Source organism: Microtus ochrogaster, chromosome 18 (genome assembly GCF_000317375.1).
Source record: "Microtus ochrogaster isolate Prairie Vole_2 chromosome 18, MicOch1.0, whole genome shotgun sequence".
Taxonomy (NCBI): domain Eukaryota; kingdom Metazoa; phylum Chordata; class Mammalia; order Rodentia; family Cricetidae; genus Microtus; species Microtus ochrogaster.
The window spans coordinates 46,653,670-46,678,141 of NC_022020.1; the positions used below are offsets into that span (position 1 = coordinate 46,653,670).

Below are 24,472 nucleotides of genomic sequence, written 5' to 3' on the forward strand. Positions count from 1 at the left end.
TATCCCATCTTGTTTTGTGGTTTCTGGTCGCACTTGCCTTGGAAGGGACCTCCTGCTTTGCTGCTGCAGCACCTGCAGTGCTCACTTTCCCAGAGGCAGACACTGGTCCTTTGGCTGGAGATGTCTTAGGTGGGTTGGCTTTGGCCTGAGGAGATTTCTCCAAGGGCTTGGCCTGGAAGGAGGTAGGGGAATTAGTAGTAAGGTGGAAGGTGACCTGAAACAGCAATAATCCACGAACTCTGGCACTGCAGACACTGCACTGATACTCTTCCCAACTATCAGCAATGTGAACTTAAGAAGTCACTTGAGCCAGGCGGTGGCGGCACACACCTTTAATCCCAACACTTAGGAGGCAGAGGCAGCAGATCTCTGTGAGTCTAAGGCCAGCCTGGTCTACAGAGCAAGTTCTAGGTAGGACAGCCAGGGCTACATAGTGAGACGTGTCTACAAAAACAAAACAAAACTACAAACCACAGAAGCCACTTAAGTTTAGTAGGTCTCACTTCCCCTGTATAAAAGGAGTATAATAAAATGCATCTATGAAATTTTTGCAAAAATCAAATAGGAGATTGAATGTTTAACACAGCGCCTGTCACTAACAAATACTCAAATTCTATACTGTAAAACCAGTATGCATCATCCTACCTAGACAAAACTGTTTTTAGGCTCCCTTTCAGCTAATGTGCCATGTCATTAAACTCTACTTATCAGAACGGAAGCTGAGCACCATATAAACTCTGCTCCCTGGAATGCCGAGGGAGGTGGAGCTCAAGCAGCCACCTCAGTCCATGCAGTAGAACTGAGTAGGAGGCAACAGAACAAGACAGAAATTTCATTTCGGTTTTTTGTTTTGTTTTCTGTTTAACTTCATCCTTTTTCCTTTCAAAGATTTTTTTTTTTAAATGTGGATGAAAGTTTGCCTGTGCCTATCTACATGTCATCTCACGCCTGGTGCCTGTGCAGGTCAGGAGTCAGATTCCCTGGAATAGGAGTTGTTTCGGACTGTTGTAACCACCACGTGGGAACCAAACCCAGGTCTTCTGCAAAAGCAGCATCTCTTCAGATGCTAATTAACCTCATCTAACTACTATCTAGAGAAGTCCTAAAATGTTTGTTAGGGCGTCTAGCTTGTACAAATTCACAGGGGCCAGAGAAAAAAATGAGAAATCATTCTAGAGCACGTGCTGTGCTGGGGATGAACCCCGGGCTCTGTGGACAGCAGCTAAGCACTCTACCAATAAGCTATGGAAGGCCCCAGCCGGCGTGAGATAACTGACAAAGACTTTCACAGCAACCCCTTCACTGCCCAACAGTAAGGCAGCCAGCAGCACTTCAGGCCCCGACTTATCCAGAGGTCATCTGGTCAGGACTTAAGGAAGGTCCCCACAGTGCAGACTGTGACAAGGCCATCTTCATTTCCTGTCTTCCTGGGCCAGGTGGTATGGCTCTCAATTCTGCCACCAACAGCCCAGCCCACTGCCAGTAAGGCAGGTTCCTGGGCAGTAGGTGGGCAGGTGAGGTCCTACTCACACCCACCACAAGGGTGGATTTCTGACAGGAGGGTAGCCAAGGCCCCAGGAATAGCACCACCATTCATGATGATGGACCTGCCTCTGGCCACTGCCACTTACCCTGCTTGTGGTACTACAAAAGCCAGCTTGCTTTGCTTTTGTACTGCCTCTCTGTCTGAGCCTACCTTCTACCTCAACAGGTGACTTTTAGTTCCTCACTGATCCGGCATTCCTCTTAAACATCTGAGGCGCCATGCCTGGACAGCCCTACTGCTAAACATCCCAGAACAGCCCCACCGTACCCTCCTGGGATAGTGTGCACGCTACCACAAAACTCCTGCCCAAAACAGCAGTGGGCAGAGTGCACGGGACACATCCAGATCTGTGAGAACCTAGAGACGGGGGGCTCAGGAAACAGAGGGCAGGGGAACTTGAGGCCCAGTCGAGTCTGAGCCCCAGAACTATCAGCTGAGGTATCCTCAGTCTCAGTCCAGGCTGGCTCCTCACTACCTCACCTGTGCTGGGGTCTCATCTTCTTCACTGCTGGATTCTTCCTCGCTCTCCTCTGAGTCTTCCTGAGTTGTAGCCCTGACCTGGGCAACTGCAGACCCTGTCCTCCCAGGGTGCACTGGGGCCACCCCCTGTCCCAAGGCAGCTTTCCTCTGGAGGCCCTTTGCGACAGACTTCCCCTAGAACGACAGGGGATAAAAGGGTTTCACAGGGGCCTGAACTGCTCCGTGGGGGACAGCAGGGAGCCACCTGGGCAAACGCAGGCCTCACCTTACCTTCATGGTACCAGGAGCAGCTCCTGACTCTTCCTCACTAGAGGATGAGGTGCTCACTTGCACAGGGGCAACCATGGTAGATGCAGGGGTGGCGGGAGTGCCCTTCCTAGGGGAAGCCTTTGTCTGTTTTTCCAGAGCTGGTTTGGCCTGTGGAGAAAGTGCAGACGGAGGCTGGAGGAGACCCCTTGATTCACAGGCCACATGTGTTGTGAGATGCAGCTCACCCTGGCCTCCCTACCAACAGAAAGGAGGGTGTCGATGAGGGCGGGAGCAGCAGCGAGGTTCCTTCCCCTCTCTGGTCCCCACCTGAGCCGGGGTTGGAGCCGCTGGTGCTGTTTCCTCTTCACTGTCACTCGACTCCTCGCTGCTCCCCGAGTCTTCTGTGCGCCTTTCAGTCTTGACCTGGGTGGTCCCAGACCCCACCTTCTGAGGGAGTGCAGGAGTGGCCCTTGTCCCCAAAGTCTTTGCCTGGAACGAGACACGTGAGATCAGTGGGGAGCCTCAGGGAGACAGCAGAACCTGGAGTGAAGGGGCTGGGGCTGGCAGGGCCGTGTAGACCCCCCGCGCTGAGGCTGTGCAAGGTCTTACCTTTGCTGTGGCCACAGCCCCATCCCCATCGTCGTCAGACTCCTCCTCACTGCTGCTGTCTGAGTCCTCTTCAACCTTTCCCATCTGGACCCTGACTGCTGCCGAGCCTGCCTTCCCAGGGCAGGGTGGATGGGCGCCTTTTCCTGAGGATCCCAGGCTGACAGCGGAAGCAGGTCTGACCTGGGGGCTTTTCCCCAAAGGTTTCATCTGTGAGTGACAGAGGGCAAGATCAGGGGAAGACACACTGGTTTTGAACAGAGGATCACAGCCCTGTCTAGGCAGAGCATAAGGCTCCTGGCCTCACCTGGGCAGGACTTGTGCTTAGGGCCACAGCCACTGGTGTCTTTACACTGTCGCTCTCTGACTCCTCACTGCTGCTGTCTGAGTCCTCAGGCTTTGCTGCCCGGGTCTGGGCTGCTGCAGGCCCTGCCTTCCCCGGGGTGACTGGAGGAGCCCCTTTCTGGGAGGACCCCTTGGCAGGAACTGAGGTACCCCTGACCTGAAGGTTCTTCCTGGAAGGCCTCGCCTGCTGTGAGACAGTGAGGAGTGAATCAGAAGGAAGAAAGGATGGAGAGGGTGAGTGCAAAGCTCTGATGGAGCAGACAGGCCTGGCAGGTCTAGGCTTCACCTGAGGAGTGGTCACAGCAACTGGCTCCTCATCCTCACTGTCAGAATCGTCCTCACTGCTGCTCTCTATATCTTTCTCTGGCCTTCCTGCCTTGGCTTGGGTGGCTATGGGCACAAGCTTCTCTTTCTCTGCTGAGATGGGCCCTTTCCCAGAGATTCCCCTGGCACCAACTGAGGCAGCTCCAGCATGAAGAACTTTTCCAGAGGTCTTTACCTGGTGAAAGAGAAAGAAAAGTTCATTCTTCTAAGTTCCTCTGGTGGTGACAGTAGGAGAAAGCCCAGAGGCTCCTGAGAAACCAGTTTCCCGTCTCCCCTTCAGTGGTGCCCTAGCTAGCTCAGCCCTCTGGTTCCTCAGCAATGACCAACTCCATATCCTCCTAGCAGAGACCTTCCCATTTCACCTCACCACACACCTCAGCCCCCAGTGACACCAGTATGGTGGTTTTCATTCTGACCATGGACAGTCTCAGTGTGTAAGAGGCCAAGTCCTTAGCTGGAAAAGTCCGCTCTATGGGTACAGGCACCGGCCTTTGTCTGGCAGGGCTCAGGGCAGTGAAGGGATATGCAAAGGTAGTTGTTAAGGCACAGCCTGCACACGGGAAAGAAGCAAAGCTTCCCTAGGCTTCCTAGTGTAGACAGCAACAGGAGCCCAGAGAGCCCCTCCTCCATCTCCTAGATCCAGTTCCCACATCTCTACAGATCTGAACCAACAATGACGACACAGCCCTGAGTAGGCAGGGTCTGTACACTGTAATTTACCTCAGAGCCTCAATACCCAACTCTGCTCCCTGCCCCTTCAACTTCAGGTCTTTGGTCATATCTCCTTTGGGGTCCTTCCCTGGCCACTTCAGGTTGTTAACCACCTCTTCTTTAACATCTTAATAATGGCCACGCACACTTCACCCCACCCCGAGCCCTGGATATGGACTGTTCCTCCTCGCTCTAACTCTAAAGGCTTTCTAGCCCCTTCTGCATGTCCCAGATTGCGCTCAGGGCTATGAGATTGCTAGTTGAACTACACTCCAAGCGAAAGGCCCCCAAACAGGAACAGAATATTCTCTCTAGCATTTGATTGCTCAGGGTCTGGTACGGCTAGAAAAGCTAAGGTGAGAACAAGAACTTAAAACTTCTCAGGACTCACCAGGACCCGTGTGGTGGTTTCAATGAGAACGACCCCCAGACTCATAAGTCTGAATACCTGGACCCCCCACTGATGGAACTGTTTGGAAGGATTAGAAGGCCTTGTTTGAGAAGGTGTGCCACCAGCTCTGAGGTTTCAAAAGCCATGCCCTTCCCGGTTAGCTTTCTCTCTGATTGTGGATCATATAAAAGTTCTCAGTCGCTACTCCAGCCCCATGCCTGCCTGCCACAATGCTCTCCCTTGATGGTCATGGACTCTAAACACCTGGAACTGTAAGCACCCAATTAAATTTTCCTTTATAAGTTGCCTTGGTGATGGTGTCTCTTCACAACAATGGAAAAGTAACTGAAGACAGTATGATAGTACATGCCTGTAACCCTAGAATTTGCAGTTAGAGGCTGGGCTGGACTACAAGGGGAGACTCAAGATGAAGAAACCGCAGGCCTCTTCCTAGCATGGCCACCTATGTTGAGGACAGTAGTATACTCACCACCATGGAAACCAAGGCAAAAACACAATCACCAGAGTAGGTGTAGGACCTGCCCCCCAGGAATCTGCCATTCTGGAGCAGTGCAGGTCCAAAGGGCCATTTCCAAGTACTAAAGCCCCCTGGCCAGATGCCGTTTTTCACCTTGCTCCTTCTTCTCCCTCACCATGAACTCCAGAATGGGTCCTCTAACACAGACAGCATCCAGAGCCCTAGGCAGTGAGCTAACCTGGCTGGGAATCCCAGCAGGGGGCTCGTCCTCACTCTCAGAGTCCTCCTCACTGCTCTCAGAGGTCACACTCCCTAACTTGGTAGGGCCTGGGGCTGTTTTTGCTGGAGACTCCTTGGCAGGGGCTGAGGAAGCTTTGGTCTGGGATGGTTTTACTGAAGGCTTCACCTAGAAGCAGGAAACAGAAACAGCAAATGAAGAACCATTTCCCCTTTGCCGTCAAAGGGGTGTCAAGCTCATCAGGCAATGTGAATGAGAAAGACACCCTTAGGCTCGTGTTTGAACACTTGGTTCCCACAAGGTAGAGCTGTTTGAGAAGGTCGAGGTAGGTTTAGGTTTCTGAAGACTCACACTGTTCCCAGTGTTCTCTCTCCCTCCTGCTTGTGAGCCCCCAGTTCCTGCTGCCATGCCTTTGCTCCACCATCATGGACTCTAGCCTTATGAAACCTTAAGTCCAATTAGACTCTTAAAACTTGCCTTGGTGTCTCAGTCAGTGTTCTATTGCTGTAAAGACAGCATGACCAAGGTAACACTTGTAAGAGAAAGCATTTAATTAGGGGCTTACTTACAGTTTCAGAGTGTGGTAGTTTGGGTGTAATTGGTCCCCATAAATTCATAGGGAGTGGCACTATTAAAAGGTGTAGCTTTGTTGGAAGAAGTGGGGTGGGTCACTCTGGTGGCAGGCTTTGAGGTCCCATATATGCTCAAGCCACACCCAATGTCTCAGACCACTTCCTGTTGCCTGCAAGTCAAGATGTAGACACTCAACTACTTCTCCAGCACCACATCTGCCTGCACGCCACCATGTCACACCATGATGATTATAAACCAACCCTCTGAAGCTGTAAGCCACCCCAGTTAAATGTTTTCTTTTATAAGAGTTGCTGTGGTCATGATGTCCCTTCACAGCAATAGAAACCCTAAGACAAGGAGGTTTAGTCCCTTATCATCAAGGCAGGGAGCATGGAGGCACGCAGGCAGGCATGGTACTGGAGTAGTTCAGAGCTACATCCTGATCCACAGGCAGAGAAATGGGGTCCAGCATGGATTTCTGAAATTTCTGAAATCTCAAAGCCCACTCTTAGCAATGACACAATTCCCCCAACAAGGGCACACCTAATCCTTATAATCCCTTCGAACAGTTCCACTCCCTGGTGACCAAGCATTCAAATGGATGAGCCTCTGGGACCATTCTCAGCAAAAGAAAAGTAATCAATACAAGCCTCTTGCTAAACACACATGCTCACCCAAAGGCAGGCAGAATCTTACACCCTTTTCCCCAAAAGGCACAGATGTTCAAGGGCAGCACAAAGGCTTATAAGGCCCTTAGCTACCTTTGGGGCAGAACTCAGCCACCATGCCTATCTATCCACTGACACACAATAAGGCCCATCCTGAACTAAAAACTAAAAAGCATTTATTTGCCTGTGGTAGCTATCCAGGGAGAGGTGCCCGGTATCTGCACTGATATGAGCATCTTCCTGAAAATTCCTTAGTGTTCCAAAATCCCGACACAACTAAAGTAGCTGGCAGGTCAGTTAGCCTCTGCTCTACTTCTGCATCTCATGTCCAACATGACCCTTCAGTACCAGGTTCTTCCCAAACACCTCACTGCCGCCGGAGCTCCACACTGGCTTCTGGCCCACCAACGCAGTATATTTAGGTGGCAGATGTCCAGGAGCAAGGCCTGGAGTGAAGGGATCCAGGTGTCCTTATATATTATTATACTCGGGGTCCAACAGCAAGGGAGAAGGTAAGGGCAGCCTGTGGTCACGTCCTGGCTAGACAGGGTTGGTGGGGCAGCACCCTAAGCACCTGGCTCCTGCTGGGACTCCCTCTCAAATGTACAACCTTTTGACATTAGGTGACAACACTGTAGTTTACAAAGTTCATGCCCAGGATCCAACAACTGAAATAAAAAAAAACATCCTCATGTTTTACATAAGCTTATGGCTTTGTTGAGCTGTGGCTTGGCCGTACCCGCTAACCAAACTTCTAAATGGGACACCTTGGTTCCTGCCATTGGCACCGTGTTACTATTATCACAGCCTTCTAGTGGGCTCTGCTTACCAGGTTTTCCTTCCCCGCTGCAGTTAAATATTAAACGGTCCCCATGAAGCCAGGAGCTCTGCCTACCTGGCTCACTTTGTATTCTCAAGGTCTGGTGTTAAGTGCTCAAAATTCAGAGACAAGGCTGCAGACCAAGGGTCCTGCCCAATCCTAGCCCAGCACCTACATTCGCCATTAGGCTGAGAGTCCTCTAGATAGCCTCACCACTGACCACACCACAGTTATACTCCTACTCAGGGTCTCTGCTCCTGTGTCTCCCCCTAACGCTGGACCCCGATGTTCTGCACGTCCTGAGCAGCACTGTGCTCTTCATTCCACAGCTACCAAGCCTTGGCCATCACCTTTCCAGCTGCTGAGGATCCAAACACTAGCAAGGCTTCTGGGAGGGCCAGAGGCCTGGGGACGGGTGGCAGTTACCTCTACATCTGTCTCATCACTGGAGCTCGAGGTGTCTTCACTGGAGCTGCTGACTTGGCTGGCTGACAACATCCCTGAGGGTGGACACAAGGGTCTGAGTACCTTTCCACATCACCTCCCTTCCCAGAGCCCCCATGCCAGTTGCTAGTCAAATCGAGGTGCCAAGAACTCCTTCTCAAGCCTGTACAGGATTAGGTGTCTGCCTTGAACCAAAGCCCCCCAACTGGGGTGGGGACCCTCGCTACCCATTTCTGTGTATCTCTGAGGCCTTCGTAAGGCTAGCAGCATCTGAAGATTAAGCAAACCACTCTTTGCCATCACGCATGGGGGACAGGCTGGGTGTCTATTCTGCCTAAGAAATGAAGACAGACCTATGCCTTTCCATTTACTGTCCAAGGGGGCACAGCGGTCCCATAACCCACCCAAGAGAGAAGCCAGGAAATGCTGCCCTCTGAAAAGCCCAAGTCTTGTCTGGAGAGCTGACCCAGGAGGTCAGGGAAGGGGGAAATGGCTGTCTGTGCAGGACCCTGACTGTCAGAGACAAATCTGTCTTCAGAATGTCTCAAATAGTTTGGCAGTGCTTAGGCCTGCCTCCCTGTCTCCGGCTCTGAGGCCTCTCACCAGGCTTGGTAGTGGCTCCGTGGGCTTTGACGCTGCCCTCCTCCTCGGTTTCCGAGGCCAAGACAGTGTTTACCGAGGGCTCTGATGACTTCTTGGGTAACTTCCCAGAGAGCAGGTGGACCACTGCCTTTCCTGATGCGGGGTGCAGCACAGAGTTTGTCATCTTGGTCTTTGCCTACAGAGTTCAAGAGATAAACTCTGTTATCAGAGGACTCGAGAGAAACAAGAGCCCCCCAACCGTGGGCCCAACACGGCCACTTCCTACCTCCCTCCCTAGCCTCAGGGCAGTCATCTCTGTCCTGTAATAGCTAACTGGCATGTCACCTCATCTTTACAGAGGATGAAGGAAGACACCTTTCTCAGGCACCGAGTGCATTACCGTTCCTGGGTTACAGTGGTTCCTGCTCTGCATTAAGCAATATTGTGGTAGCATTATTGCATCGTTGCTTTTAGATATTACTGCTATGTTCTGGTTTGGGTGACACAACCATTTATGAATCTGCAGTGGGGTTTACAGATTACCGATAAATGACATTTTCTAAGTACTTTCTGATTCAGAGACTCTGCAGAGGGCATAAACACAGGGGTACTTAGTGAGCAGGTGAGTGTGGGGGAGAGGAAGGGAACTACCCATGTGCGTGGAGCTTGAGGTAATGAGTGCCACTTCTATTTCACAGAAAAAGCACCCGAGACCCAGGTAGATGAAGACACAGACGGAGCCTTACAACCGTATTCCAACACAGGAGACTACGCTCACTGGCTATAACTCCCACGGTAATAAGTAACTCGGAAATACTCACCTGGGCCTTTTCCTTCATGCTTGATGCTAAGTCTGCAGCCGTGGCTGAGGAATTGACAGATGTCGGTCTTGGGGCTGGAAGACACAAACACCGTGCGGAAGGCAGGCTCCTCTCATCTGAGAATGGTGGGCAGAGTTCACCTGGTCTCACAGTCCTACTGGTACTGGCCGCTTGGCGCTAGCGTGAAGATCTGAGGCCTAGCCCAGGGCCTCGGGGAAGAGCTTTGTGTCGCATCAGTTTGCTGACCATGTCTGCATCCCCGAGGGACTCGGAGGCCCCCAGAGTGAAAGGACAGGCTTACATTCCTACCACCTATTACCACAAAACATGTCCGACTCTGGCCAGTGCTCTTTGTGTAGGGTGCAAACCCTCAGTCCTGACAGTTACCAGCAGGCAGGACGGTGATCAGGAGCCGGCCTCAGGTGACAGAGAAAGCTATGTGGAAGTCAAGTGGTTTCTTGGTGGAAATGGTGCTGGGCCTCGTTGGAGAGGTTGAGATTCAGACTATTATGGATTGTTTAGGGAATGATAACCGTAGATCTTGGTATTCAGGGGAAGTTATCATTAAACGGACAACTGTTGAAACAAACAGCAGGACTGAATTCTTTCCTGGGACTTCAATGCTCCCTTTCTGCACTTGTGCCAAGTTTTCAAAAACCCAGCAGCACAGAAGAGGTACATGGAAAACACCTAGCTCCCGCGTTAACTGTAACTTCACATCAACTCGTGGCCAATCATACTGCCTCATTCTCCCCTTCACATCACATGTTATTTTGAAGAAAATGCTTGATATCCTGTCATGCTACCCACAAATACTTCAAAGAGGACTCTGGTGATTGATGTGGGAGTGATTTCTTATTAATAAAGAAACTGCCTAGACCCATTTGATAGGCCAACCCTTAGGTAGGCGGAGAAAACAGAACAGAATGCTGGGAGAAAGAAGCTGAGTCAGGGAGTCGCCATGATTCTCCCACTCCAGGCAGACGCAGGTTAAGATCATTCCTGGTAAGCCAACTCGTGGGCTACACAGATTATAAGAAATGGGCTAGTCCAGGTGCGAGAGTTAGCCGAGAAGAGGCTAGATAGAAATGGGCCAAGCAGTGTTTAAAAGAATACAGTTTCCGTGTAATTATTTCGGGGTATAAAGCTAGCTGGGTGGCGGGAAGCAGCTCGCTGCGTTTTTTTTTTTTGGTTTTTTTTTTGGTTTTTTGAGACAGGGTTTCTCTGTGGTTTTGGAGCCTGTCCTGGAACTAGCTCTTGTAGACCAGGCTGGTCTCGAACTCACAGAGATCCGCCTGCCTCTGCCTCCCGAGTGCTGGGATTAAAGGCGTGCGCCACCATCGCCCGGCTTGTAATTGACTTTTTACATTTTGGGTTTTTGTTTCTGTTATTTTTGCTTAGTTCTTGAGACAAGGTCTTGCTATGTAGTCCAGACTGACCTCAAACTGAGGAACATTCTGCCTCAGCTTTCTGAGTACTAGCATTACAGCCATGTGCTACCACATCTGGCTTAAAATTCAAGGTTCTAAAAATTGATTACTGGCTCAAGAGATTGTAGCGTGGGGGTGGCAGACATGGGACAGGACCTACTACTGTTGATGTCAAATTGCTCCTGTGTGTGTACGTATTCATCACTCTGCAGCGGGTAGCAATGCAGAGACCCATAACTTGTCGTGGTAGAGAAAGTACCCACTGAGCCCTCCATCCTAAATGGGACACAAATCAAGCCAATGAGGCTCAGGGAACATTACAGAAGAGCAGGTAGAAAGAATGCAAGAGCTGGTGAAATGCTGTCTTAAGAACATGACAAGGTCATTCTTATGAACTCGCTGTAGCCATACTAACTACACAAAACTGGTCAGCATTCTAGCAGGCAGTACTAATTGGACTCAGTGGATTGATTACGACAAAAAACAAATGTGAAAAGGGGATATTAAGGTGGGAGAACACACCAGGGCTGTCCTGGGGGAGTTACACTGTACACATTTGATGTGGGACTCCCCCTGTACAATGTGAATACCATTGGTTAATAAAGAAACTGTTTTGGGCCTGCACAGGGAATAGAGGTAGGTGGGGAAAAACTAAACTGAATGCTGGGAGGAAGAAGGCAGAGTCAGAGAGAAGCCATGAAGCTCCGCCAGAGACAGACACTGGAACTTTAGCTGGTAAGCCACAGCCACGTGGCAATACACAGATTAACAGAAATGGGTTAAATTAAGATGTAAGAGTTAGCCAATAAGAAGCTAGAGCTAATGGACCAAGCAGTGATTTAAATACTATAGTTTTGTGGGATTATTTTGGGGCTGAGCAGCAGAGAACTAACAAGTAGCCTCCCCCAACACATTTATGAAATTTCCAAATAAATAAAAGATATTTTTAAAAATTGACTACTATCAAATACCTTGTCAGTACAAACATTTGAAGCAGCATGTAGGTCTGTCCACAAGCACATAGGTGGGGACATGTCTGACTGGAAGAAGCTTACAGGCTGCCTGCCCATCAAGAGACATGCGTAGGTCGTGATGGGGATGAGAACAGGAATTCCTGTGTTTTTCTTCTGTATGCTTTTTATATACAAATTGGACCTGCTTTGTATTTATAATTTAAGATTAAGATATAAAATATATATTCAACATCCTCTCAAACATCTGGCACAGTATACACAGGAAAAATAAACAAAAGACAAGACTGCAAGAATAGTAGGTGGCAAGAATGTGGGCGATTTCTCCCCTGCCTTCCTTTGAAGCAAATTTTCAAATGTTCTATAATGAACATTTTATAATGAACCCTGTATTTCTTTTATAATCAGAAAACCTACTTAAAAATCAAGAAACTGTCTTCTATGTAAGCAACACGATGCCTTCGAGACATGGAGACAGCAATAGCTGCTGCCAGGAGAGAAGAGGCCAAAGAGACTGCATTAGGGCCACTCTGCTATGGGGCCTGTCACATAGGCTGCTCTGCTATGGGGCCTGTCACATGGGCTGCTCTGCTATGGGGCCTATCACATGGGCCGCTCTGCTATGGGGCCTATCACATGGGCCGCTCTGCTATGGGGCCTGTTAATCACATACTGCCAAATGGGGAAGACCAGTGAGGTCTGAATGGAAACATAACTGAATGTTTGGTTCCCCACTGGTGGATTGTTTGGCAAAGATAAGGAGGTATGGCTGTATTGGAGGTGTGCCCTGTGGGTGAGGTTTCAAAAGCCCACACCAACCCGTCTCTGGCTCTCTGCCAGCTGCCTACATAGCAGGATGTACCTGCCACCACGATGATCATGGACTAACCCTCTGAAATTGTAAGCAAAAGTCCCCTAATGAAATGCTTCCTTTTATATAAACTGCCTTGTTCATGGTGTCTCTTCACAGCAACAGTAACTAAAACAACCAACAACTCTTGAAGCAGCCCCAAGGCCACTCACAAGTGGGACCACCAACACCTTCTGAAGTGGTCCCAACACTTGCACAAATGTGGTCTCCTTCCTGTCTTTAGCAGTAGCATCGAAAACAGCCCTTGGTGAGTGACCTGAACAGCTGTGTGGGCCCTCAATTTTTTTTTTTTTTGAGACAAGGTCATAGTTCTTATTAGATTGGAATTTACTATGTAGACCAGGCTGACCTCAAACTCACAGAGATTCATTTAAATGAATGAATGTGTGTAACACCACACCCAGCCTTCTGGGATCTTTCGATTCTCCTTAAACCCTTAGAGCTTGGGGTCACAAGGAAGGGCTCTCTGGTACTTCCTAACCTCCCTCTGAAAAGCCCTACCTCTTCTGGCTTACGCTAAAGGATGATTCAGAAGGGGAGACTGCTGTGGAGCAGACTGCCATCCCACAGCTGTCCCTGGCGCGGGCCCCAACTCCACACACCACCCGGCAAGGGGAGTTCTTACTGGCATTGGCAGCTTCGGTTTCTGCCTCCTCTCCCTCCTCCGAGCTCTCCGAGCTGCTAATGGGGTCTGACACCCGGGACTTCTTGGCTTGCAGCGCAGCATCGTCCTTTGCCTTCTGCTTCTGGCCAAGCTCTGAGGTCCTGCAGGACATGGGAGACGGGACAAATCCATGAGCTCTGGGAGGTCAGACTGCTCATCTTCTCAGCCTTCACAGGACATGTGCACACAGTAGAGTTTAAATAGTGACCCCAACACAGTGTGGACTTATCTGTGCTCTGCATCCACACCCATTCGTAGTGTCCGTGGGGCACTGGACAGAACCATCCAGGTTCTCCTCACCCTAGAACTGTGACCTCCTCTTATGCTGGGGTTCTTGTTCTCCCCTTCCTGAACTTGAGTGTGGTGTAAAGCATCTTTGCTGACACCCCTCCCCCCACAGTACTCTGCCCTGCCATTCAGTTTCATTTCCTTCTCAGCCTTCTGCCAACTGCTTTCTGGATGAGTCCCTACACTGCACAAACAGGTCCCAGAGAGGAGGACAGCAACTCACTATAGTCCCCCAGTGCCTGACATATACCCGGAGAAAGGATTCATGATGGAACTGGCCTGGGGCAAGGAGGAAGTGGGGTGAGGTGGGGAGTGTGTATGTAAGATGTAAATCTTTACTGAGGCAGCTTAATCCCCCATTTTGACCTCACTCTCCTACCTGCAGGAAGCCTCTGTCTAACCCCTTTTCTTCCCAGCTGGGTTTGATGCTGCTCTGTCAGTTTGAGATATGCTGCCAAGGTCCCTTCTTCCTAGGAAGGATACTCCTCAGGAAGCTGCTTTTGTTACATGTATCAGTTTGTTTCACCCTTCTCCTTCCAACAGAATTCGAGTTTCACAAGGATAGAGCTTTTTCTTTCTTCTTGGTTGTTTTCTGTTGTATCAAGAATAGTATCCGAGAAGAATACTAGGGCAGGGTTTTTATTGGCCAGTTTCAGGATTTTATTAACAGATCACTATGTTGGAGCTTCACAATATGATGAGATAGTAACGTTCACTTCACAGATGAAGATATTCTAGGAGGTCCCAAAGTTGCTCAAGGCCATTCATTTGAGCTAATTTCTAGGCCTGATTTTATAGCCTAACCACTGGTCAAGGCTGGCTTGGTGGGTGAGCTCTCTGGTCCACTCTGTACCCCTCACCCACAGCGGGAGCCAGAGGCAGGAAATAAGAGTGTGGCACAGCTCAGACATAGTTTGCTGGGGAAGGAAGTAAAGTAAGCAACACCCACACACCTGGGCAAGACAGAGAGGGCAAGGGCGCATGCCCCGCGTTCACCAAGCGGCAGAGGAGTATTAAGCATGGAGGGGAGGGTGACCTTAGCTCTCTCCCAGGGCCTGGCATCCCCTACCTTCTGAGTTTCATAACGGAACAGTCACTACCAACCTCACCTTTCAGTAGCTTGGAAAAGTGCTCATGTCCAGTGCCAGGCTCCTGCCTTCACTCACCCTTATTAACACGAGTGCCACCTTTGACCTATGCCCACCTGCCTCCTTGATCACAGTATGAGTGAGAAGAAAGAAACCAGCCAGGGGGCGGTGGCCCAGGCCTTTAATCCCAGCCCTCGGGAGGCAGAGGCAGGTGGATCTCTGAACTTGAGGCCAGCCTGGTCTACAGATCGAATTCCAGGACAGTCAGGGTTACAGAGAAGCCCTGTCTCAAAAAACAAAAAACAAAACAAAAACAAAACAAAACAAAACAAAAAAAACACCCTAAAAGCCAAAAACAATAAACAAACAAACGAAAATAAAACAAAGCAAAGAAAGAAATCAGCTGTATTAATTCTTTTTTGTGATGGGTCTGTAGACCAGGCTGGCCTTGAACCCAGAGATCCTCTTGCCTCTGCCTCCCAAGTGCTGAGATTAAAGGTGTGTGCCACCACACCTTGAACTCACAGAGATCTGCCTGCCTCTGCCTCCCAAGTGCTGAGATTAAAGGTGTGTGCCACCAGGAACTTTTATTTTTAAGAGATTCAGCTTTCATTGAGTATGATGGGGCGTTCCTTTAGTCCCAGAACTGGAGGTCAGCCTGGTCTACACAGTGAGCTACTGTCTCAAAAACAAAACAAAAGGGGCTGGAAAGATGGCTCAGTCGTTAAGAGCATTGCCTGCTCTTCCAAAGGTCCTGAGTTCAATTCCCAGCAACCACATGGTGGCTCACAACCATCTGTAATGAGGTCTGGTGCCCTCCTCTGGCCTGCAGACATACATGCAGACAGAATATTGTATACATAATAAATAAATATTTTTTTAAAAAAAAGAAAAGGAAAGGAAAAAAGAAAAAGGTGAGCTCCAGATCTGATTGTTTCCCCCTGTGATAAGCTACACACAGAGAAACACCCAGACATGTAACCTGCCTTCTGAAAGTGACAAGTATGTCCACACAGTGGGCTATCAGACCATATCTTAGGCCACGTTAGTATATTTGCTGGTGGCAAAGATGATTGGTTCAGGTAACCCTGTTCCATCCCTTCCATTCCACCAGACTTACTGTTGCCAGTGTGTATAGATGTCCAGAAGGGTGACGGGCTGAGTCAGGAAACTCTTCTGTAGAGAAATAATAAGTAGAGAGTTTCAGTAAGTACCCAGCCCAACAGGAATGTCTCCTCCCTGGGCCTGCAACAGATGTTTCAGAAAATGCTCTGTTCGCTCTTGGGTATCCACTTGGCATTACCAGCGCCATTCAAAACCTTGCAGAATCAAGAAGGACAACCAGTTCCAGTTACAAACCTTTCAATATAAAACAATGGTAAGAGGTACCTTTGAGAGGTGGGCACGTGAACAGTTCAAACTAGCATGACCCAACATCCCTAGCACAGCCAGGGATGGAAACTGTACGGCAGAGCTTTCCTTACTAACCTCTTAGATGGTTTTCAAAGGCCTGGCTAGTCAGTCTCCCCCAAACACAAGATAGCCCAAATCCTGAAGGTGTCAGGTGACATACTGGAGCCTACTAGATGTCTGGAAAGACACTGAGCCCAAAGAGTGCAAGGGTCATTTTTCTTTTTCTTTCTTTCTTTTTCTTTTTTTAAGACAGGGTTTCTCTGTGTAACTGCCCTGGCTGTCCTGGAACTCGCTCTATAGACTACGCTGGTCTTGAATTTACAGAGATCCACCTGCCTCTGTCTCCTGAGTGCTGGGATTAAAGGCATGCACAATCTGGTAGCTGCAAAGGCCTTAGTTAAAACAGAGGAAAACAATTACCAGGCCCAGGCAGAAAACACACTGTGTGAACATAAAGACTGGACAGCCAAAAGTGCTCCAATGGGAGTTAAAAGAGCCACACGCAGGGGGAAAAAAACAAGCCAGCACCAAATAGATTGGCCCAGGGTCAGGAAGAGCTCCTACTCACTGGCTGAACTCATCCTTGCTAACTCCAAGATCCTTCTCCGCAGCTTAGTCAATGTACGATGGAAAGGGCTGTTGTCAGTCTGAAGGGGACCATCTAGTCAGCCAGCTTCATTCTGCCCCACCCCAGTCACATAAAGTAAGTCGGGCCACCAGTTCCTAACAGGGCTTTGCCATTCTTGTTACTAAAATGTTCTCTCTCTTGTCAACCACACAGCTCAACTTTTCATTTCCTTCTAGACTCTACTTCAAGGTCATCTTTTCCATAAGACTTCTCTGACCACCTTAGTTGTAATTGCAGTCTGACATTCCACATCCCCCTTGCTCGCCTCACTGTGGCCAGCACCTGACACAATCTAGATAGGCTAGCCCACAACCTGATTTTTCTGTGTCTGCTCGGTGAGAGCAGGACACGGCCTTGCTTGGGCACACAAACCACAAGGATGGGAACTATGTCCCGCTCCCCCCCATCTATTAAGTTATATGGTTAGAGTACAGACGGGAAGGGAACCGAGGTACAGGGAGGTTAGGAAAGCCACAGATAACATCTTAGGGCCCAACAACCTTCAGTTTTGACTTGTTTCTGAGGCAGGGTCTAACATTGTAGCCCTTGGTTGGCCCTGAACTCACTAGGCAGACCAGGCTAGTCTTGAACTCACAACAGATCCACTTGCTTCTGCCTCTAGTGTGCTGAGATTAAAGGCATGCACCACCACACCCAGTGGCCCTTAAGTTTTCACTGTAGCCAAAGTGGTATTGACTAACTCGGTCAATATACATCTCACCACTGTTCTTCTGGAAGATTAGCCATGGATCATTCCAGCCTGTCTGCTTTGCCTCCATCTTTCTGGGAGACTCCACAGTCGTGTATTTCAAACTTTAAACACAGCAAACTCTCTGGAGGCTATGACACTCAGAAGTTCCACTCCAACCTCCAGACATCAGCACCTCTAACTATTCAACTCCCTGGAGCTTTCAAACCAACTACTACATCCTCAGGGAAGCAGTCCTGGGTAGTCCTCACCCAGATTCCAGAGATTTGAGATGCCAGATGTTTTAGCATCTCAAATCTCCCATTCTACAGCTTAAGACAATGTTAACTGTATTCTTTTGTGTCCACTACTAGTGAAATAGGCAGAGGGGCCTGAGACTGGCGTTACCCATCTCATTATAAGCACCTCAGAGACAAATTAAAAGTTGCTAAGTTTAAGAACTTTGAAATCACTGCACCGCACCACGAGTTCGAGTCTTGTCATAATCGACAAGGGGCCTGCACGACCTGCAGAATCCAGATAGTCAACTAAGGGGGCCTTCCTCTCGGTGTTCCCAACAAGAGTGGTGACAATCCACCCCGAGACCAGCTGCTAGTTGGGTGCCCTAGGAGAACTGCATAGAGCCACGTGGCCTGAGACTAGGGAAACAAACTTGCGGCTACCGGGAACCAGGGCGGGAATTACAAAGCTGCAAGACTCGGATCAGAGGTTCCGGCCCGCCCACTGCACCGATGAGAAAACTGAGCCCCGGGAAGAGGCTGGAAATCGCAGGAGGGGTAAGGCAGAGCTTAAAGCTCCTCCTGTACCCCTGGCCCGCATTTCAGACCCGCTCTGGCCGAGCCTCCAGGGAGGGGCGAGGGCTACAATTCTCTAGGTCTTGCACTCGGTCCTCCGACGCTTACCTGGCCGCTCTGCTCCTTCACTTCCCGCGCCGCGCGGACGTAACCAGCCTGTAGCAGATGATTGTAGATGAGGGGAAGCAGCTCCCGCCGCTTCCTGGCCTCGGCCATGCCAGAGATCCGGCCAGCCTATTCACGTGCACGCCCCCTCGCCCCCCGCCAGCCTCTTCCCTCGCGCCCTAGGACCTCATGTTCCTCACTTCCGGTTTTGCGTCACCCAGCCGGGAGGCGCGCTGGGAAGTGTAGTCTTGCAGCTGGAGTGGGCCATTCCAGTTCTAGAGGGCGGAGCCACGAAAGCAAATCAGCTCTGCCATTGGCTCGAAGGCGTGGCCTGATCTGATCCCGCCCTCAGGACGGCCATGATAAAGAGGGCTCCTTCATCTTAAGTCTGGTTTACTCCTTGAAGGGGTTGCTGTCCTGGTCTTTTGTTACCTGCGACATCTTTTCTTTTTTCCTTTTTTCTTTCTTTCTTTTTTTCTTTTTTCTTTCTTTCTTTCTTTCTTTCTTTCTTCCTTCCTTCCTTCCTTCCTTCCTTCCTTTCTTTTTTCTTTTTAGACAGGGCTTCTCTATAGCTTTTTTGGAGCATGTCCTGGAACTCTTTCTGTTGACCACGCTGGCCTTGAACTCACAGAGATCCTCCTGCCTCTGCTTTCCGAGTGCTGGGATTAAAGGCATGTGCCACCGCCTCTTGGCATACCTGTGACATCTTTATTCATCTTCGAATTACCTGATCACTGGCTCCAGCTTCCAATTACTAATTCATTTCACATAGTGTTTAGACCCATGAAGCCAGCATCAGCTGTCATTAGTGTGTTGAATCACTAAGTAAATCCTTACCTGACCCCCATATGCTAGGCTAGGAGCCAGCCAGCTATGCTGGGGACATGTAAAGAGAAACAAAACAAGGAGTTGACCTCAAAGATCACCCAGTCGGAAGATACAGTGAATCACGGACAATTACAGTTCCTATGTCTGATGCATCTTGTGGAGAGAAGGCTGAGCCCATGGAAGCTTGGAGGAGGGGCACCTAACTCCAAAGAGACTATGAGTCTTTTGTTGTTGTGGGTTTTGTTGTTGTTTTGTTTTTTTGAAACTGGGTTTCTCTCCAGCTTTAGCACCTGTCCTGGAACTTGCTCTATAGACAGGCTGGCTTTGAACTCACAGAAATCCACCGGCCTCTCTGCCTGCCTAGTGCTGGGATTAAAGGAGAGTGCCACCACTACCCAGCAACAGCAGAAACTTTTGCACACTGAGGAGAGGATAAACTAGAGTTACTGCCTGAATCAGAATGTGGGAATCCACCTTTGGTGTTTGGTAAGGGAACCCCAAGCAGAACTCTGTACTGCGAGGGTCCAGAACACCAGAGGATGGAGAAGCAGGCTTATAGTACCATTCTCCCCGCAGAGTTCTGACATACTCCAAGGAGAATATAAAACCAGGTGTGGTACCCATGCCTTTAATCCTAGCGCTCGGGAGGCAGAGACAGGCGGATCTCTGTGAGTTTGAGGCCAGCCTGGTCTACAAAGTGAGTTCCAGAATGTCTCCAAAGCTACAGAGAAACCCTGTCTTGAAAAACCAAAAACCAAACCAAACCAAACCAAAACAAAAACCCTCCAAAACAAAAAAAACAAAAACATAAACAAACAAAAAACAGGTGCTAGTAGGTGAACCATGCCTTTAATCTTAGCACTCGGGAGGCAGATCTCTGAGTTTGAGGCCAGCCTGGTCTACATAGCCAGTTCCAGGACAGCCAGGGTTACATGGAGATTCCTTGTCTCAAACAAATAAACAAAGAGCCCCAATGTGGGCTACTGTATTTGATGAGGGGACATTGACAAGGAGAGAACAGGAGTGTCTTGGGCATAGTTGAGACAGTCGTTTTTAATTTTATGGGCGGGGCTGGACATCTGCTGATAGCTTTTACTCTAGGAATGTTATATGTGTAGACATCCATTTCCACCCAAATTTAGGACCCACATAAGCATGTAAGATGATTAATCTTCAGTGGTGACTGGACTTTAGAATCGCCTAAGAGATACTCCCATGGGCGTGTCTCGTAAGGCACGTCTGGGTAGGGCAGGCAGCCTGGAAGCCTAACAAAGGCCTGCCTGCATTTTTCTTTCTCTGCTTCCTGGCCTGCTGACTTGTAGCTGAAGTTCCTGCTGCCTTACCATTTCCTGCCGCGATGGGCGGAGTCCTGTGAACTGTGAGCCAGACTAAAGCTTTCCGATTTAAGTTGCTTCTTGCCAGAGATTTGGTTATAGGAACAAGAAAAGCCACAAAGGCGCATTCTAGGGAGAAACACAGAGGACCAGGTGACCCGAGTGAATGCTGTGCGTGAGGAAGCAGACTAATCTATTCAGACACTGAGCAAATGTTTATTGAAAACCTGCTATTGGAGACCAAATGGTCTGTACTCCTTCCTGCAGAGCTTGCAAGGCAAGCGAGGCAGACACATGCTAAACAAATAACCATAGCATACACTGAAGAGCAGGATAGCCTTTTCTTGGGGAAATGGTATAGTATTTGAAAGCCACACTGAAGTCACCCTATCTAGGTTTAAATTTTGGCTTCTTAATTAAGTGATCTTGGCCAGTTCTATAACTTCTCTGTACCACCAAGAAGTGGAGACAATTACCCTGTCTCATGAGGGGGGATAGAGTTCTAAGGAGAAATGTTTAGAAAGCCCCTTAATGATAGAATGGAGTACCTCAGCAATTACTGTAAAATAACAAGAAGGAGAGACGCCTCTCTTCTTAGGGGAGGTAGAAAGATTCCCAGAGAAAGTGATTGTCATGAATATTTCAGTGCGGGTGTGTGGGTTCATGTGGGTCTGAGAAATGAAGACTCAGAGACACTTTGAATGAACGTAGCCTCTGCGGCTACAAGGGGCTCAGTCTCGGTGAACTGAAGCACCTCGCCTTCACCTCCCAGAATCTTTATTTTTGCTCATATTTACACTTTAGCTAGAAGATTTCCGTATCTCAAAACAACCTGATAGAAGTTTCCGACAATACAATACCAGGTGCAAATACCTGATTCGTGAGGTACCACGGCTTTCCAGGTTTCCCCTAAACCAAGTGTTGCATAGGCTTTGTATTCATGGGAATCTTCCAGTCAAGATTCACATAGGACAACAAAAGTAACTCAAAAGAAGGCCTAGGGGCTGTGTGAAAACTCCGGAGCCAGGCCAGGTATAACCTAGCTGGGTTTCATGACTAGTGAGGGTTACTTGCTATCCTTTTGGCACCAGGCCATTGGGATATTCTGCAACAGATACCCTTTTTTTCTATACAAAATTTAATTTTTTCAAAGGTTATGCAGCCTCACAGTATATACAGCTATTTTTTTCTCTCTATCTGACTTATAATCTTACATAAGTAGGCCAAAACAAGTAAGGCAAGACCACGAACAAGAGCAACACCTACTACAATAAGAATTCTATTAAAATTATTCATAGGGTTGAATGAAGCTATGGTATCTGCAAGACTTTCCATAATATCCATTTCCATCATATCAGGTAACTTTTTTAAAGAGAACAAAGGCAAGAAAGAAGGTGGTACCAGAGGTGGTTTTGAGGTGTGTCCACAGGTTGGAGCTGTTCAAAAGACAAGCCTGCTGAAGCTGAAGAAACAAGCCACAGGGTGGGCTCCTGGGAGGGAGCTGAGTGAGGAGTTTCAATGTCGTTTGGTGGGGAGTGCTCTAAGATGCCAGAGGAGATGGACCTGAATCCTGCTTGGTGAGAGTACCATCATGGAAGATTGACTCAGGAGTGCTGCATGTAGAGCCGGGAGGACGGTGGAGCTGCTTGGCTCTTGGGAAGTTTCGTGTGGAGTGGAGAAAAGAAGTGTGTGTGTGTGTGTGTGTGTGTGTGTGTGTGTGCGCGTGTGCGTGTGTGCGCGTGTGATTTGAGGAGGTGTGTTTTGAGTTGGGAGAGACCTAAGTTGGTTTAAAAACTGATGCAGACTCGGGAGAGAGCTGCGGGGGGCGTTTTTAGGTGGAAAAGCTGGGGAAGGAACTGGGAAGTGATGTTCAAGGGCAGGTGGGAGGGAGGGATGGGGTGTGGGTGGAGGGCTGGTCTGAGAGAAGGAGAGGGAGGACGTCAATAGAGCCCCAAAGCCGGAGCCTGGATAGAACGGGCACACATGTGGATGTAGGTTTGGCAGTGGGATGCTAAGGGAGATTTCATCTTGAACTTCTATTTTTCTCTTCAAAGTGGGAGGCGAGGTCTGCTGAGAGTGAAGAAGAGGGGGTGAGGAGTTGGAAGGAGGGAGAACAACCATTCAGAGCGTCAAGAAACTTGTCCACAAGATCTTTGCTAGCCTGCTGGATCTGATGACCCAATAGGGCCTGAGAGTGGCCAGTGTGCTATGTCCTAGCAGGCAAGGAAAGCACTCAGAGAGTTTTTCCAGGGCCGGGTTTTGTCAAATGGCCAGGAGACAAAAGCACGTGGGAGGGTCTAAGGTGTTCCCAAAAGACCATAGTGCCTTACCCCTAGAGCCCAGGAACTAAGCCAACAGGGGAAGGATGTGAAGGGATTCAGCCTTAAGTTTGGAGAACTAGAGACCAAGATCTAAGAAAGCTGGCAGTGGGTGAATGACAAGCCTGGGATTCTGCTTGCTTGTTCAGCTGGTTGTGTGATGGGCATGAAGAACGAACAGATAAGATCCAAAGACCTGTACTATTTCTTACTACCCTCTCCTCCCATGTTTCTCCTCCTCCAGGGCATTCTCACCCCAAATGATAAAGAAAAGGTGATGAGCGGTTCCCCTCTGTATGATGTGAATATCATTGGTTAATAAAGGGACTGCTGGGCCTATAGCAGAGCTGTAGGGGAACAGAGCTGGGGGAAGGGACTAAACTGAATGCTGGGAGAAAGAAGGGCGGAGTCAAGGAGAAGCTATGTAGCCCTGCTGGACACGGACACACCAGAACTTTACCCAGTAAGCCACAGTCTCGTGGCAATACACAGATTACTAGAAATGGTTTAAATTAAGATATAAGAGTTAGCCACTAAGAACCTAGAGCTACGGGGCCAAGCAGTGGTTTAAATAATATAGTTTCTGTGTTATTATTTTGGGTCTGAGCTACTGAGCTGGCAGGAGCCAACAAGTGGCCTCCCTCCAACAAAACACCATTGAAAGGGCCTTGTGATGTTGTGTGGCTGTGCACAGTAGGCTCTGGTCAGTAGTGGTGAGAGCCTTGAGAAGAGGTCAGGATGACTTCCGCCAACAGGAGTGTGAACAGAGAAGGAGCTGGGCATGTATCCCCAACTGACCCTGGAAGGAATGGAGAGCTAGTATTAAATTAAAAAAACAAACCTACCCTAAACCAGAGCGCTCTAATACCTCAGTCTGGCGGCAGGTTGTTTTGTTTTGTCCCTAATAAAATTCATTGTCAGATGCCTCTTTGGTGGACAATTTCTTTATTTCCTGGGTTTTCTAAATCATATCCTTCAGTGAATCGCCTGAGGACCCATGCACAAAATTAAGACCCATAATATATACCATGGCAACAGTTAAGGAGGAAGCAAACAGCGACACACATTAGAAACATTAGCCTTGGAGCGTTTCTCTACCAGTTAGGAAACATTGACTTTGTTCATGGAAGAAGCTAGAAGCTTCCAGAGCACTCAACTTTATATCCTTGGGCAAAGCAGCCTGCCTTAGTCACCTCATGTTCCCAGGCAGGTCAGGAAAAGAAGGGAAAAACCAGTCTGGTGGGATGGCTCAGGGGGTAAGAGAACTCCTTGCTCTTACAGAGGACCAGTGTTTGGGTCATAGCACCTACATCAGGTGGCTCATAACTGCCTGTCAATTCAGCTCCAGGGAATCCAATAGCCTCTTCTGGCCTCCTTGGGCACCTCTGCTTATGGGCACATACCCACATACATACATAAGTCATTTAAAATAATAGTTATCATTTAATTTATAATTAATTAATTTGAGACAAGGTCTCACTGTGCAGCACTGGCTATCCTGGAACTCACTATGTGCACCAGGCTGACCTCAAGCTCACAGTGATCTGCCTGACTCTGCATCCAAGTGCTGGGATTAAAGGAGTGCACCCCTCTGCTCAGTGTAACACTATGTTTTAAGAAGAAAGTTCGTTCAGCAGGTGGGTCTCTCTACACTCTTCCCAGAAGGAATGGTTCTCTGCTCAGGGGGTAGGTAGCAGGACCAGGGACCACTGAAAAGCTTTTATGAGCCAGTTCTGCCATATGGCCTTGGGCCAG

The 24,472-nt window shown here is 49.0% G+C and overlaps 1 protein-coding gene across 5 annotated transcripts in view; it reads right to left on the minus strand.

Annotated features, from left to right (window-relative positions):
• The window catches only part of Tcof1 (treacle ribosome biogenesis factor 1), a 32,277-nt gene extending 13,869 nt beyond the window's left edge, over positions 1 to 18,408 (minus strand). For 3 of the 5 annotated variants that reach the window (XM_026783559.1, XM_026783557.1, XM_026783561.1), the window contains exons 1-14: positions 18,241 to 18,408; positions 15,709 to 15,764; positions 13,174 to 13,313; positions 9,277 to 9,350; positions 8,477 to 8,651; positions 7,856 to 7,929; positions 5,369 to 5,536; positions 3,513 to 3,725; positions 3,189 to 3,413; positions 2,885 to 3,091; positions 2,603 to 2,764; positions 2,297 to 2,443; positions 2,027 to 2,200; positions 38 to 172 (exon numbers count right to left, since the gene is read on the minus strand). In XM_026783559.1, the coding sequence (XP_026639360.1) occupies positions 38 to 172; positions 2,027 to 2,200; positions 2,297 to 2,443; positions 2,603 to 2,764; positions 2,885 to 3,091; positions 3,189 to 3,413; positions 3,513 to 3,725; positions 5,369 to 5,536; positions 7,856 to 7,929; positions 8,477 to 8,651; positions 9,277 to 9,350; positions 13,174 to 13,313; positions 15,709 to 15,764; positions 18,241 to 18,348 (2,058 nt within the window). In that variant the 5' untranslated portion in view covers positions 18,349 to 18,408. The remainder of the gene's footprint in view (positions 1 to 37; positions 173 to 2,026; positions 2,201 to 2,296; positions 2,444 to 2,602; positions 2,765 to 2,884; positions 3,092 to 3,188; positions 3,414 to 3,512; positions 3,726 to 5,368; positions 5,537 to 7,855; positions 7,930 to 8,476; positions 8,652 to 9,276; positions 9,351 to 13,173; positions 13,314 to 15,708; positions 15,765 to 18,240) is intronic. The other 2 variants (XM_013349626.2, XM_026783558.1) reach the window with 1 other exon arrangement.
• Between the last annotated feature and the right edge of the window lie 6,064 nt (positions 18,409 to 24,472).